The sequence below is a fragment of the Schistocerca piceifrons genome, chromosome 6 (assembly GCF_021461385.2).
Source record: "Schistocerca piceifrons isolate TAMUIC-IGC-003096 chromosome 6, iqSchPice1.1, whole genome shotgun sequence".
NCBI classification, from domain to species: Eukaryota; Metazoa; Arthropoda; class Insecta; order Orthoptera; family Acrididae; genus Schistocerca; species Schistocerca piceifrons.
In genome coordinates, this window is record NC_060143.1 from 279,934,892 (window position 1) to 279,952,224 (window position 17,333).

The 17,333-nt window shown below is 43.6% G+C and overlaps 1 protein-coding gene across 13 annotated transcripts in view; it reads right to left on the reverse strand.

The window, feature by feature from the left end:
• LOC124802672 (CUGBP Elav-like family member 2) overlaps window positions 1–12,925 on the reverse strand; it is an 858,657-nt gene extending 845,732 nt beyond the window's left edge. For all 13 annotated transcript variants that reach the window (XM_047263599.1, XM_047263598.1, XM_047263594.1 and 10 more), the window contains exon 1: window positions 12,858–12,925. In XM_047263599.1, the coding sequence (XP_047119555.1) occupies window positions 12,858–12,898 (41 nt within the window). In that variant the 5' untranslated portion in view covers window positions 12,899–12,925. The remainder of the gene's footprint in view (window positions 1–12,857) is intronic.
• Window positions 12,926–17,333: the final 4,408 nt, after the last annotated feature.

Below are 17,333 nucleotides of genomic sequence, written 5' to 3' on the forward strand. Positions count from 1 at the left end.
GATCACATAACTAATGAGGAAGTATTGAATAGGATTGGGGAGAAGAGAAGTTTGTGGCACAACTTGACCAGAAGAAGGGATCGGTTGGTAGGACATGTTCTGAGGCATCAAGGGATCACCAATTTAGTATTGGAGGGCAGCGTGGAGGGTAAAAATCGTAGAGGGAGACCAAGAGATGAATACACTAAGCAGATTCAAAAGGATGTAGGTTGCAGTAGGTACTGGGAGATGAAAAAGCTTGCACAGGATAGAGTAGCATGGAGAGCTGCATCAAACCAGTCTCAGGACTGAAGACCACAACAACAACAACAACAACCATCCCATCACCGTTGTAGCCTATCCCCGACGTTATTCAATCTGTATATCGAGCAAGCAATAACGGAAACAAAACAAAAAATTGGAGTAGGAATTAGAGTGGATGGAGAAGAAATAAAAACTTTTAGGTTCGCCGACGACATTGTAATTCTGTCAGAGACAGCAAAGGACCTGGAAGAGCAGTAGAACAGAATGGAAAGTGTCTTGAAAGAAGGATATAAGATGAACATCAACAAAAGCAAAACGAGGATAATCATTTCCCACTGAGATTCTGTATGAACTTATTAATATTGACTTTCTCCGTTCCCGAAGTGTCCACCTTCAGATTATCTACACTATCCGGAAACTTGACACCAACCGCCCTATCGTTTAATCCCTGTAGACTTTCGCGGTTGTACCAACACATTTCCCCAACCTCAAATGTACACATTCTCCACAACTTATCCCAAATAGGATATAACAGCTTCCCTTGTCCGAACATGAAATAGGCTGAGAGATCTACCTATCACTTTAGGTTCAGCACAATACTTGTCTCTGTCTCTAGGTCAGGACTTCTTTTGCTCCCCTCCTGCTTTCGTCCTCCCTCTTCCAAACCCTTCATTCGGCATCTACCTCATTCTACCCCCCTCCCCTACCCCAGAAACCTCCAGCTCACATCCTTTCCAAAACACTCTTCCTTCAACAAACCTCTTCACGTACTGTTCATTTCCCGTACCTTCAATAAAGTAGAGCGCTCCGTTTTTGGTCAAATGTTTGTGTGGTTCGAAAACAGGACCCCTCTAGTAATTACACAATGAGTTTTTGTCCGAATTTTCATAGCCAAACGAAGAACGTGAAATGGACAGATAGGGTATCAAATACACCAGCATGAGATCTAGTTTAGCAAAAAATATTTATCTCCTTCAAAGATGAACAAAAACGTAATTAGTATTTAAGCGAAAAAGAAATATTTCACGAAGAGCTGCTGCTAGCTATGGACATGAAGCGGCAAAAAATATCGATTCACAGCATAAAATAAAAGTTCTCTATTTTTCTTAAGCTATATAGTCTTAACAGTAATAGGATAGCGTTCGATATCTGAATACATTATATTTCATGTTTTGAGAAGAAAATCTGAAAATACGGTCTAATGTTTTGCGAAATGATTTTTCTACAAGCAACAAATAAAACACATTAGGGACACATTTCACGCGTTTCTGGATGATGCTCGAAATCATGTACAGCAAATGAGATGGCAATCGAGAATTTAAAATTCAGTGTTTAACTTAGAATCTCTGAATTTTAAGGGATATTTGTCTGGTGGAGTTTTACTCAGCGGTCTCCTTACTTCACTAACGTAAGACACGTGAAGTGTTTTCCCATTCTGTTTTATTACTTGCGTGTAGGCAAATCACTTCGCGAAACATTTGACAATTCTTCTCACAACTTATTTTATTATGGAGTATCGTGAACTGACTGTATTTAAAAAAGTAACAATATCTTACTTAAAATCTTCAAAGTACAACGGCTTACATTACAGTCTGAAACATGTACATATTTGAAATTTTTTAGAAAGTATTTTTCTATATTTTATTAATTTTTTTGGTCTCGTTAGCGGCGTACTGCTGTACTGTGACTTGGGTATTTCTTCGTGTACTAGGACGGCAGACGTGTAACAGCAAATAAGAAAAGATCAGTTGCGTACCTTCACTTTGTCAAGGAGACAATTAAAACCTTATGATGATTCCTTGTACAGAAGTTATTCCAAACACCGTGCGCGCCAGCCTCGGGTCGAATTCAACCAGTGGATTAACGACGAGAGATGATTTTTCGGCCAACTTGGATGTTGCTTTGCCGGCCAGAGTGGCCGAGCGGTTCTAGGCGCTTCAGTCTGGAACCACGCGACCGTTACGGTCGTAGGTTCGAATCCTGCCTCGGGCATGTATGTGTGTGCTGTCCTTAGGTTCGTTAGGTTTAAGTAATTCTAAGTTCTAGGGGACTGATGACCTCAGATGTTAAGTCCCATAGTGCTCAGAGCCATTTGAACCATTTTTTTGGATGTTGCTTTTTGGCGGCTTCCCACGCCCAACTACGTAAACACCGGGATGGTTCCTATGCCTCGCTTGAATACACGATGCGCTATCATGTAGAAAACGTTTTCACACTTGAACATGTGCTTTACTCCACATGCAGACAGGTAGGGTACACTATTTCCGTCCCAGGGGGAAGCGGTGGCGTCATGAATGGCAACCAGCGACGGACTGTCATTAAGACTGCTTCAGCCCATAGAAGAATGCCGACTCCGTAATCGAAAGGGACAAGGCAACGATGATGAAGAAGAAGATGAGAAACTTATACGGAACGCTTAGAATCGACGAGATGAGCTCTTCTTCTGTTTGTGGAGTGCACGATTACGCTGCAGCAGGCCGGTGTGTTTCTGCCGGTAAGCAAGGTGCGCCCTGAATATTTTATTGTGATTAATTGCAGAGATTCCGCGCAGCGCATCCCCGCCGCCCGACGAATTTACGAGCGTTGGGAGTGCACACATCAGCGGGGTCCCCGACCGCTGTCTGCAGGCTGCTGCCGGCGGCTCCTCGTCTCATCGCGCATCCCACGCTGAACACCGCTTCGTTATCACGTGCGTGTCTGACAGCGCGCCGAAACTCTGCGTGGGAACGCCGTCTGGTCCGCGCCCCACTGGGGGGATAGTAGGCCGACTCCCATCTGGTAGCGATGCCCTTAGGAGTAAGTATTGGGCTGCAGCCGTACCGGTCTGTCAGTTGGTTAAAGGTATCCACCTAGGGTACTAGGAGTAGGAGTAATCCATCGAGCTACAGACCTATATCATTGACATCGGTTTGCAGTAGGGTTTTGGAGCATATACTGTATTCAAACATTATGAATCACCTCGAAGGGAACGATCTATTGATACATAATCAGCATGGTTTCAGAAAACACCGTTCTTGTGCAACGCATTATTCGCACGAAGTAATGGCCGCTATTGACAGAGGATCTCAAGTTGATTCCGTATTTCTAGATTTCCGGAAAGCTTTTGACACCGTTCCTCACATGCGACTTCTAATCAAGGTGCGGGCCTATGGGGTATCGTCTTAGTTGTGCGACTGGATTCGTGATTTCCTGTGAGGACGGTCGCAGTTCGTAGTAATAGACGGCAAATCATCGAGTAAAACTGAAATGATATCAGGTGTTCCCCAGGGAAGCGTCCTGGAACCTCTGCTGTTCTTGATCTATATAAATGACCTGGGTGAGCAGTTCTCTTAGGTTGTTCGCAGATGATGCTGTAATTTACCGTCTAGTAAGGTCATCTGAAGACCAGTATCAGTTGCAAAGCGATTTAGAAAAGATTGCTGTAGGTGTGGCAGGTGGCAGTTGACGCTAAATAACGAAAAGTGTGAGGTGATCCACATGAGTTCCAAAAGAAATCCGTTGGAATTCGATTACTCGATAAATAGTACAATTCTCAAGGCTGTCAATTCAACTAAGTACCTGGGTGTTAAAATTAGGAACAACTTCAGTTGGAAAGACCACATAGATAATATTGTGGGGAAGGCGAGCCAAAGGTTGCTTTTCATTGGCAGGACACTTAGAAGATGCAACAAGTCCACTAAAGAGACAGCTTACACTACACTCGTTCGTCCTCTGTTAGAATATTGCTGCGCGGTGTGGGATCCTTACCAGGTGGGATTGACGGAGGACATCGAAAGGGTGGAAAAAAAGGGCAGCTCGTTTTGTATTATGACGTAATAGGGGAGAGAGTGTGGCAGATATGATACGCGTGTTGGGATGGAAGTCATTAAAGCAAAGACGTTTTTCGTCGCGGCGAGATCTATTTACGAAATTTGAGTCACCAACTTTCTCTTCCGAATGCGAAAATATTTTGTTGAGCCCAACCTACATAGGTAGGAATGATCATCAAAATAAAATAAGAGAAATCAGAGCTCGAACAGAAAGGTTTAGGTGTTCGTTTTTCCCGCGCGCTGTTCGGGAGTGGAATGGTAGAGAGATAGTATGATTGTGGTTCGACGAACCCTCTGCCAAGCACTTAAATGTGAATTGCAGAGTAGTCATGTAGATGTAGACGTAATAGAGACAAAACCAGAGAACGTAGTGATGTCTAACGCTGGGTCTAGAGCAAAGTTAATGTTTTAACTCGTCCCCTAGGTGTTTCATTGGGTTCAGGTCGAACTCTGGGCAGTCCAGTCCACTTCATGCATTTTACTGTCCACAAACCATTGCCTCAGGGGTGCTGCTTTATGACAGGTTCATTGTCATGCTGATACAATCATCCTCTCTGAACTGTTCCCCTACTATACGCAGTACACACTGCTCTCAAACGTACTCGCACCATACCGCATTTAGCGTTTCTTAAGTTCGAAAAGGGCAACACGCGCTCACCACGGAAAACAGCTCCTTACCATAGCACCATCTCCTCCATATTTCAGATGGTGGCTGGTAGCGTTCTTCAGCCATTTGCCAAACTGAAACCCTTCCATCTGATTGCCACCTGTCGTGAACTGATTCATCGCTCCAGATCACCCGTTTCCAATCGTCCACTGTACAGTGGCGGCGCTCTTTACGTTCCCTCAAGTGTCCCTTAGCGTTCAGTACAGAACGATGTCGCTTATGAGGAGCTGATCCACCACTGTACCCCATTCTTCTTCATTCCCTGAGCACAATCCCGGTGCCAGTTGGACTGCTGGTAGCACTTATGGCTTTCACGAGCCATTCATTCCGCTGATTGTATGCGATATTCTGAAACAGCCCTCCGCAGTGCTCGAGCGTCCTTGTCCGTCAGTACGTGAGGTCCACCTGGTCTAGGTTTAGCTGCATTTCCGAGTCTCGCTCACATCACGAGCCGTCCATTTGGGCAGCTTTAGAAGGACTGAAACGTCCCTGATGCATCTGTTACTCAGGTGACATCCAATGACTAGACCAAGTTCTTAATCGATGAGCTCTCCTGACCAGCTAATTCTACTCTTATTGCTTTTCTAGTGACAACACAATACTCCCTGCGACCTCGCGACCTTTCATAGTGGCGGGTCCGTCTCTAGTGAAATGTAGTGGTCAGTTACGTGTTGTATAGGGGTGTCCGGATAATTGTGATCAGATACCTGTAGATCAGATATACAGACCTTCCTTCGCTTGTAGTCCGGCGAGATGTATACCAGACCCTCTGAGAACTAGAGAGAAGGTAGTGGCAGAGTGAAACTGTGACTCGTATCGAGAGGAGACACCAGTAGAAACAACAGACACGAAATGCAAGGGCCTTGCTTAGAGTCCGTTACCCTCTTCTTGCCTTTTCAGGAAGCTTTCGTTACCTTATGGTTTCTCTGACTTACGGGCGAATTGCTAGCAAATCTTGACGATCAAAATATGATCATAAATGTCGAGACTAAGGATCTTAGGCTCCTTGTTTCCTCAAACTAACAAGAATCTTTTCTTTATTCTGTAGAACTGACAGATTGTATGGTGAGCTATCTCATATAGGTGACAGGACAGCAGAGTTCGACTGAACGTAGTTTTGTCCGTGTTAGCTATGGTTGGCCAACTGTACACCAACGATGACTTATGTGATGTGTCTTTTACAGTAACACTTGGACAATAAATATATACTACTATAATCGATTTCGACTGAGAATTTTATTAGACTGTTTGCAAAACAAATATACACGGAAATGTGTCATGACGTTATTCTTTTATTGTACCAGTACTGAATATAATTTCGCCATTGCTGACTTCTTCAGAACATGCCCGCTGCTTTAGGAGCACTGGCACAAGTGAGGGTGACAATTTTAAATTTTTACGTTCTAAATTAGCAGGACGAACTTCACTGAGAAATAGGTTCTTTAGTAGCCTGTCTATCCGAGATCAGTAACGGCCGGACCCGGACTGGAGACAGTGGTTTATATACCGGTACTGGCAACAGTTTTGTGTTGCTGCAACCTGGCGCTGTCCTGACTTCCAAAAGACAAGCGTAGAAAGTGCATAAGTAATTAGAACAAAATAATTTAAGTGGGTGCCGCAGAAAGTAAGTAAAACATAGCCTTGGCTAACACCCAAAAGTGAACACTTTCATTAAACTAGCTGCGACTATTTGACATCGCATTTTTCAATTGTGTGATATGTCTGTGAAACACGCTCTAGGGCAGCATTGAAAATAATTCACTATTAGCATTTCAGACGTTACGTCAAGCATTATTTACAAACGTTACATCAAGCATTATTTACAACACTTTTGAAGCTTTACATTCGAGGAAGAGATTGACGCCCACCTACCTATTTCTGCCGCCGGAGACATAAGGCTAACATCATGAGCGGCGTTGCACTCACCAAAGAGAACGACAAAACTCAGCAGTCGTGTACTCACCTGGAAAAGAAACAAAAATTTGTATAAGAATACCAAACTGACTTACATTAATTCAATTTACAATTAGAAACTAAACATTAAGTGTCATCGGTACGTAGCATTATTGGGTTATTGTGAATGAGGTTACAAGGGGTTGTCTATCGCCCAAGCAATCAACTGAGCGAGATGGCGCAGTGGTAATACACTAGTATTGGCGACGACGGCGCTTCGGATTCCTGTGTGGGCGTCCAGACTTAGGATTTACGTGAACAGCTTAAGGCAAATGCTGGGATGGTTCCTGTCGAAGGGCACTGCGGACTTCCTCAGTCCAAGCTTCTGCTCCGTCTCTAATAACCTCGTCATCGATGGCATATTAACCATAATGTTCCTTTCTTTGTAAGAAAATATACGTTGCTTGTGTTCCTGGTACCACTTTAATCCTTTTATGCAAACTAGGTTCAATAACAAGGTCTGCGGAAACATCGTATGTTGCTGCAGCCTTACTGGAACTGTACCATTTCCAACTCCAATAACGAATTTTCGATCCGAGGCTTAGTTGGTCCACAAGTGTCAACCACCAAGTCGTCCATCAAAGTTATCAGTCAAATCCCGAAATATTTAAAGAACAAAATAAGCTGCTAGTGGCAATCTGCCTGTCCGACACAAATCTGCAGGGTGGGCCATATTGTATATACCAGTTGCAGTTGGTAACCCTGATCAAATGCGCGCTGAATGCTGTGCATGCATACAGCGAGGAGTAGGACGGAATCGGGCAAGTAATCTGCCATGGAGCGGTGCTCTGTGCAGATGAGAATTACGGCCGTGGAATCCTTTATCTGAACATGTTCTGTCACGGATGCTCTTTGGGAATTGCGACGGAACTGTAATGATCGTCATTTTGCTCTACTCGAGAAGTACAGTTTCCCAACTGGGTGAGATAGTGGAAGGCCACAGGCAGTGTTCTGAACTGCCAGGCAGCCGGCCGGGGAAGAGGTGTTCGGGTCATGCGAGAACCTGGAACGAGTGTGCGTGTTATTTGAACACAGTCCAAGTTGTTCAGCACGGTGACATGCGCAAACATGACATACACCTGTCGCGACGCCCAGGCAACCGCTTTCTGCATAATATGAAGTCTCATCTGTTTAAACTGCAGTTGGCTCAAAAGTTACGAGACATTGTTAGACAAAACAGACTCGCCAACTGCACTGACTTTTTTGCTATGGGTAACTAAGAAACCACTGTTTCTACAAAAACTGCTGATGTCAGAGGAAGCTAAATTTTTCATGACAGGGTATGTTACTGAGCACTGATTCCTGGAAAATCTACTATAATGTCTACATGAAAAGCCGCAGGCAAGACCAAAAGTTATGGTATAGTATGCGGCTGGAATGTCTGGGATTACTTGTCCCTATGTTTCTGAGTACGACGCGCAGGACGTCTAGCAATAGTCGGCACTGACCGCTACTGTAAAACGTTGTCGAATTCATCACTCTGGAATTGCAGGCAAAGGGTTTCGATAGTGCAATGTCTCAAACATCACGTCAAAATACGGCTGTAATCCGACATGTTATTCCAAACCGTGTGACATCCCATCTTTGCGACGCGGCCTGGCCATTTCGTTTTCCAGATTTAACAACCCTTAATTATTACTTCTGGGACTATGAGAGGGAAAGGTGTTTGCCAATCGTTTGCCGATCGTCTGTAGAAAATTGACGAACTTGAAGGTGCCATTCGGCGTCAAATAAGCGCCATTCTGCAGGACATGCAAAGGCGTATCACGGAAGCCTTCCCGAAAAGCCTTCATTTGCGCATACACGCAAATGGAGGACATTTCGAGGAAGTTTTTTTCAGGGTGTAGTGAGGTAGGCCGATATGTGTTAAATACTGTAATAACTGCCAATTTATTTACTCGTATTTTATAACTGTTTTAAATTACTAGGTAAATTAACAGTGTTTCTGTTATCATGAGAAGTTGGTTGATACAATATTTACCATCCCGTAAAACCGACCGTCTTTTTGGTACTTTTTCGACGGGAGCAGAGAACACCCGTGCAAACCGTCGTCTGCCTTCTGTGACGGAATTAATGTGTCCTTAAGCACATATGATCCAATTTAGCTACTGTGACTGTGTGTAACGTTTAACGCATTATCAGTGTGGTTGAGATGGGACGGAGGGGAAGTGGTGTGCTGAAATCTGAATCCTTCCGAGAACTCTAAAAGATACTACCAGACTTGGCATTACGTTTTGACGATAGGTTCACCACTACCGCAATCTTAAGACCTTCGTGGAGGTTTGGGTTTTAATCCAAAGCATATTCCCATCGTGGGTGAGTAGAAACTGTACGAAACAATTTCTGTTTGCCTTGCCAACAAATTCGCAGTGACTGAAATCCCGGTTGCCACCATGACCGAACATACTTCCTGTGCCTGACCTCTTGAGATTTACCGAATTCGCACCCAGTGTCCTTGAGGATTAGCCACTCAGCACAACAAGGAGTTCCTTAAACGGAAGGACGAGAGCAATAACCTCTACTCAGTTACACGAGATGGTCACAAAGTTTTAATTACGTCTTCGAGAATGTAACTAATTTTTTGTTTCTTTGTAGGTAGATGTCTGTAGTCGTGGCACACACTGAAGTCCCCACTCCAAACACGATACTAGAATAGCCAAAACAAAATAGTGCAGCCTGTCTCCAGTTTATCAATGGGCAGCGGCATGATAAATGTATGATATGTTTTGCGTGTTTGTGTAACAAATGTTACATCTTTTTCACACCACTGTTTCCTTCCATGTGAGGGTACATGTCCTTGAGTCCATCCTTACACTATATTTCAAGTAAAGATATGTAACGTGCAATGTAACAGGACTGCAATTACTTATTATAATTATATTTAATATAATACATGTTATAAAATCCTCAACTATGAAACAAATGATGAACTATTACTATGTGTAGGATGGTTATAATTAATCTTTCGCGACTTGAGAGTGCCCCCCCCCCCCCTCAAAAAACTAGTGATTGTAAGAGAAAAAAGCTTAGTGGAAACCTTTGTAAAGATATGCGGAAGAGAAATAACAATAAACCATTGAATGAAACACATTTTAATTTCCACATGAGAGAGCAAAATCTGTTAGCTGCTTACCACGTTTACGTTCCAGGTTACAAACTTTGTCCATTGTGACGAGTATCTGCATCCACGGCAGCCTGGAACGGCGCTAGAGGTACCATTTCACAATTGTTCGCAGAACTTTTCGAAAGGTGGACCATGGAGTGTTAAGCTGTGGTGACACAGCTTGTGCACTGCTTGAGGATCACACAGTGCCTTCAGTATTCTCAGCTTCGGAAACTCAAACTTCTTCAAAAATTTGTGGCGCAATTGGTCGTTGGCTTCTCCCAGGAGCAATTCCGAAATCGGCAGTTAATTCGAACTTCCAAATCATGTTCTTCAAACCCGATGCGGGAAGAAGACCTCTCCGTATTCATTTAATGCGTCGAGACTCTACGAACAACAGCACCGTTGCTTAACGACTGAAGCCCTGTTCACCTTGTCCAAACCCATGTTGACTGTCGGCAACCGTAATTCGCACTGAAGCTTGCGTTTCAACACTACGTCGCCATACCAGTGCCGGATCCTAACGGAAAGCCGTGTCACTAACACTAATAACAACGCAAATCCTACAAATTTGTGTACGCACACGGTAAGTTGCGTCTACACTGGCTGCAAAAGAAAAATTTAACTGTAACCAACCTTTATGTAATTATACATAATGTATAATTTTCTGTATTGTAACTTTGTTTTCCATCGAATTGTTTTTATTCTTACTATTTACAACGACTGTTCTCCTTCTGAGAGAACAATTTTATTATGAAGTTAGGACTGTGGTCTTTAACCTTGAAAGTAAGGGCTGTGCAAAGCCTTTTACTTTTCCCTGCCTTGACACGTAACACGTGAGTAGCAGTCAGTCACTTCAAGGCAGTGTCATTCAGCAGCTGACCTACATCGTGCATCAAAAAAGTTAAAATTTGTGCAGTAAAGTGGTGCAAAATATGGAAATGAAGCGTCGTTTTGATATCTTTAAAGTAGTAAGTCATCATATTTAAATAATTGCCTCGGATACCAGCCAAATGTGTGTTGCAATTTTTGCGCACACGACAAGTACAGCAAACATTGTGGCCAAGGAAGGCAAAATGACGAACAGTATCTATCTATTTCAAATGAAACGTTAAATGACTCTGAGCACTATGGGACTTAACATCTATGGTCATCAGTCTGAAAAGTTAAGATGCTGTAAAATATTAACTGCACACTGGTAACACGACTGGCTTTCTGTTTAAAGGCAAGAATGTTGTTTTTTGTTCAATCCTTAGAACTGTAGCAGGAGAGATAGTTATCTTAGGAAAAGTGTTGTAATTCATTTTGGAACAATATAGTGGCATGATCTGTAGTAACATCTCATTTTCTTTACCGAATTCTTTATATAAAGCAAAATTACTAAGCAAACGGTAAGTTCTGACAGTGTAATTATTAGTGCAGTAATACTAAAGTGCAATGTACAGAAAAAGTATTTCCTTAACTTCTCATATAAAAAAGTTATTTTATTCTTAAAAAATCGCTATGCAATATTCCATGGTTAATTTGACATTGTAAAGTTAACGTAAATTAACAAGGTTAACGAGTAATATCAAATCTCTTCCAATAATTTCGTAATAGTTAAGTAATAGCATTTCGCTTGCGCTAAACTGAACTGCTAATATTTGAAGAAAAGTTCTAAAAATGATTTAAAGTGCTAATAAAAAATCCATTTTCAAAATCTGTACCTTCAGAGGAGGCAACCGATACCTTTACTCAGTCTTATTCATCTACAGGAGAAAATGCATAAGATAAGCTTTTCGTGATCCCTGTTCCAGTGGTGAATACTGGCACTGTTGTTTAGTGGATAATGGTTCAAATGGCTCTGAGCACTATGAGACTTAACTTCTGAGGTTATCAGTCCCCTAGAACTTAGAACTACTTAAACCTAACTAAACTAAGGACATCACACACATCCATGCCCGAGGCAGGATTCGAACCTGTGACCGTAGCGGTCGCGCGGTTCCAGACTGTAGCGCCTAGAACCGCTCGGCCACTCCGGCCAGCAGTGGATAATGCAAAGTTATCCAAAGATAGCTAAGATAAAAAGTGCTGTGTTAGCGAAAAGTTATTTTTTTAGAACGGTTCCCAATAATATCCACCAGGCGCTTCGGATGATTATGACACCCTTGACAATATTTTCAACACTGGGCTAGAACACAGTTAGCCCTTCTTCAGAATTAATATCAGTGAAGTTAATCTCAAATTATAAACATTTTCAGTAAAAGTGAACAATAACAGTGCCAGGACGTAACTTTACCAGCCATTTTGAGCGACTGATTTACGTCATAGCTGAAGGTCATAGCAAGGTCACGCAGCTTTAAAAACGCAACTTGCCACTACGGTAGAAACAGACCAAAAAAAGATTAAAAATAAAAAAGTAGTAACGTATAATTTTGACATAACAAATAAAATCCGGGCGTTACAATGTGTGTACTTTTATTGTGAAAAAAAGCACACCAATTACGAGTCTCGTTTTGGAAATATATGTAGTTGCTCTTTTAGGCTAATCTAACTGCATTTTACGCGCTGTGTAACTTGACTTTTCGTCCGAGGTGTGCAGAGAGCCAACGTCAGGGAATCTATACACTCTTCTACTGTCACTAAAGTGTCAGCAGCAAGCAGTCACCGTATCTGTCGGATCTCGAATGTATACAGAGAACAAGAGAGGATCTAACACACTTCCCTGCGGCATTCCCGACGATACCTTGGTCTGTGGTGAACGTCCGCCTTGCAGGACGACTTACTGGACTCTACAATTCTTCGAGCCACCCACATTCCGTGTGCTCTGACCTTAGTTAACAGTCAGCAGAGTGACACTGTGCGAAACGATCTCCGGAAACCTAGGCATCATCCGCCGGCACTGACATGGCGTCGTGGTGTTGAAACACGAGCATCAGTATGCAGGCAGTTAGTGGCCCTCGTAATACATATGTGGATGCAAAGACACTTTCTCCTTTACCTTTCAGGACACGTAAGAATGAAGGAAAAGAACTAGTAACCTGGTAACTGGTTTTTCTGGCGGAGGAAGTGAGCCCCAGAAAGGTCGGTTGGTCTCATTTACCTTCTCCAATGGCGGCGCGAACTCCCCACACGTCGACACATGCGAGAGGGGCTGCAGCGTGACAGAACGGGAGCGCAAATGTCAGCGTAATAACAGGCGCGCCGCTCCAAAGTTCACGCGCTCGCACGCACTTCACGCATTACTGAACCGGCCGCTGTGTACATTTCGCCGCTACGCCGGCGCTGTCGCTGCCCGTACAGGGCCCCCCTCTGGAGCCAGGGGCAGGCGTAACGGGCAGCTGCGCGGTTTAGCGCGCCATGTACTGCGACTGCTAATTACCGGCACAGCCATTACGAGCCTGCGCTATTGCGGTTATTTGCTGCCTGCTATGGTTTTGTTGCAAGAGTAGAGTGAAAACTTACCACTCCGCCACTTAATGGACGTTAATATCAATTAAATTTTGGTTTTGTTGTGCTGTCAAATGTTACGCAATGACGTGAGTCAAGTAGTAACATACTGTTTCTGGGCAGCGTCTGTGTCAGGTGGCTAATGTGGCCGCTAGGATCAGTATGCGGGGGAAGGAGGTGTTCTCCAGTCTGGAGGGTCTAACAACCCTACCACAACAAAGGTCAAAATTTAATAATGATTGTGGTGTTGCTCACGCTGCTAAATACTGCATTTTCGGGCAACAACAAAGTTATTATGTGGCAGGTGTCATTAGAGCTCAGTTAATAAAGTCATTTCATGTAATAATGAATGATGACCTCAGCTGTTAAGTCCCATAGTGCTCAGAGCCATTTTTTGTAATAATGAATAAACTAGGCACTCATCTTTTCGTGTTTCCCACGCTGGTCTCGTTGTAAAATCATGGCTCAATCGTCGAAAATCTAGGTGGTGATGATTCCAAGCTCGGATGCAAAGAGGCCTAGGTTTTATTCTGCTGTATTCAAAAGTTTTATAGATGTGTTTCACAAACCGTTCTTGAAGAAAGTTAGCACAATGGTGATGTAAAAAAATAATCAGCTCTCCGAATTTAAGTTACACTTCCTTTTTATTGCTTTCGTTGCAATATCACGTAACACACAAAACATACTTCACAATACAAAACATACTTGAAAACATCTTCCTCACTGTTAAAGTTCACATTTTATAAGCTGACTACAATACGCGTCTTTCTAACATGACGTCCAAGACTTGACCTTCTCAAGGTCCGACTCTCTAACTCTAATTAACTGCTTACGCGCCCAAAAATCAAGAGTTACCAGTGCGTCAAAGATCATAGTGACAAAAGAAAGAATTCACATAAGAATAATATCATTGCAACATAAACATATCGATGTATCTAAGTATCTCTACATTTATGAAATCAAATCTGAATGTTCTCTCAGAAATATGTCAACTACTTTACAGAAACACAGTAAAATATTGCTGGTATCGAGAGGTTGAGTTGAGGTGCCGTAATGGTTACGTAATTCAAGGGGATAGGTTGGTTTCTCTCTAATGATTCTTAATTGGGCTGGGCCGAAGCCTAGATGGCTGGCTTACAGGTTTGTGATTTCTCACGATGGCCGATATTTTCCAACAAACGTTGCAGAGATGTAAAATTTTAGCCAGGAAGCGGTACCTCTTAGAAGCTCTATTCCACCTCTATTGATTAGGGGGAGGGGACCAAACAGCGAGGTCATCATCCCATCGGATTAGGTTTAGATGGGAAAGAAAGTCGGCCGTGCCCTTTCAAAGGAGCTATCCCGACATTTGGCTGAAGCGATTTAGGGAAATCTTGGAAAACCTAAATCAGAATGACCGGACGCGGTTTGAACCGTCGTCCTCCCGAATGCGAGTCCAGTGTGCTAACCACTGCGCCACCTCGCTCGGGAGAAGCTCTATTGTCAGGGAGCAGGAAACGGCTAATGAAAATGCCTATATTCTGCTCCTCATTCCGACTGTCTAGAATGCCTAAACATTAAATAATTTCGTAGAGACTTTTGGCAGCTGACGAAATGAAGCAGTCGAACACCATCTCTCGTGGGCTCTACAAGGCGAGTACTGTGCCCTCTGGGGTGGCAGCGTTCAACGTCACCACCATCTCTGGTTTCGGCTCTTGAGGAAGAATGGGCTGCCATTCCTACACAGACATTCGGAAACTTCATTAAGAGTGTCCCCAGGAGAGTTCATTCCGTCATGATGGTGAAAAGTGGACACGCCCCACATTAAAGTCCATTAATGAGTATCCGTCTACTTCTCATAAGATAGTGTGTGTCGGAAGCTAGGTGTCAGTGATCTGCGAATTCGTTCCCCGACTGCAGGCAGTTTTGAAAGAGTTCGCGAATGCGTTCCCGTGCTCGACTGTAGTTGCTGCCTGAGTTGTCAGACTGTTTTCGAGGCGGGTGTTGCTGTCTAGTTGGCTTACAGCCACTCTGTAGGGAGAAGAGGCTGCGTAGCAGAGCATGGCGCAATCAGCTACCTGGAGCTGTCTGTTAAACGAACGAAGAGGACTAGGCGAGGGTTAGTAGAAGGTAAATTTGGTTTCGCTCCAATGAAAATCTAAAGTGTGGAACTGTAATATGTGTTCTTATCCTTTCTGGTTTTACACTGTGATCGTCTGTTGTTTACGGAGGAAATGACAGAAGCCAGTTGGTGACGGTGTAGTGACTACCAAATAGCAATGTCTGTGTTATTAAGAAGTAAGATGCATTCTCCCTCCGGACATACTCTGCAAATACATTTCCTGTATTTCTGGTCGCTGCACCGCCTGTTCCTTCGCACATGCATGCATGTCCGAAAGAACAATGCATCGAACTCTATAGACACTGTAAAATACAGACACTACCCTACCGTATTCCATGCCAAAACAAGGCAACTGACGAGCAAGAAGAATATCTCCCCTTGTGCAGGAATCATACGATTTGTATACAAGCATTATCGATCGTAAACACTATGACATATGGACGTTTGGGTCCGGCCGTGATTCGTGCACGGATAGCCGAAGCGGTTCAGGCGACTGCCCGCATAAAGCGGAAAATTCGGGTTTGAGTCCGAGTCCGGGACAAATTTTCACTGTCGTCTTTCCAATATATGGTGGCCCATATGCGCAACTACGAGTACATTTCCTAGTGTGGTCGGCTCTCAGTGTCTTTTAAGGGTGGTTGGACTGTTACAGGGCACTGATTGGTAGTATAGAAGAAGTGAGTATTTTATCACTATCTCCCGAGTGAAAGCGAGGCTTGCGACCCATATTTAACTTGATAGCTTATGTGTAGCTGTACATACAAATAATTCAGATCCTCCAACAAACTTTTCTGAGGAGATCTACGGAGCAATACGTCGCGTAATTTGTCTCTCGAGCGCGCTAGAGCGCGTAGATTATTGTCACGACATGGCGTAGCACTTCACTAGATGCTTCGGTAGCTCGAGACGACAGACCAGAAGGAACGTTCCAAAGTGTCAATCAGCGATACAATTTGGTTTATATGAATTCTTAAAGTGATCCTCCTGAGTGTGTTTGCTCCAAATGGTTAAACTGGACGGCTGTGCCGCCACAAAATTCTTTGTTTACGACAAGTTCAAATGGCTCTGAGCATTATGGGACTTAACTTCTGAGGTCATCAGTCCCCTAGACTTAGAACTACTTAAACCTAACTAACCTAAGAACATCACATACATCCATGCCCGAGGCAGGATTCGAACCTGCGACCGTAGAACGGCTTACGACAAGTCTTCAGTCTAAGTCTCCATACTCAGTAAATGAGTGTTCGGATCCTGGGAGAGGTTCTAAAGAAACTGGTTTGAAATGGCCTTCCCCCGACTTGTTATGAAGTCTCAAGCGTGTTCTGGTGTTGCGTGGGTGCCTGCGATGAAAGCTTGTATCGTATCGTGTTTTGTTTACGCTGCTTTGGATGAAAGTTTGGGAGAAGGTGACACTCAGAGTGAGGACATAGCCTATTCCTGTCGAATAATTCCAAGGAAGTAATCGAGCTTAGCGTCCTCAGTCGTCGGACTGCTCACCATGAACAGGGTCACGTGCCCTCACTACATGATACACTGTGGAGAAGTGTAGAGTTCAGTCCAGCGCTCTGGTGCAAAGTCTGACGGCGAGGATCTCTGGGTCACTAGTTTTGTTCCCTGTGTCGACCAAATACTGGTAGCGATAATTTCTTCCACTGCCGAAGTTGACACGGAAATCTGAGATCTGAGCGCCATATCACGAACAGTCTCCGGACTGTACTCATGTCACAATTGACAGTGCTCCCTCCTTCGGATGCCATCTGACAAGAATAGGTCGTTTGGTGGCAGCAGATTTTGCCCTCTCGCTTCTCTCTGACTAACATGAACACTAAAACTCTACACACATTCACCACAATCGCCGACGCTAAGCAGCCTGACATAGGAATCAACTCTCACAAGGAAGTTAAGGTATAACATCGCTGTTGACCCGTTGATGAGATCATTAGAGACGAAATGCTAGTTCGGATTTGGTGATAACGGCGGGGAGAGAAATAGTTCATGTTCTTTTCAAAGAAACACCCAAGATATTTC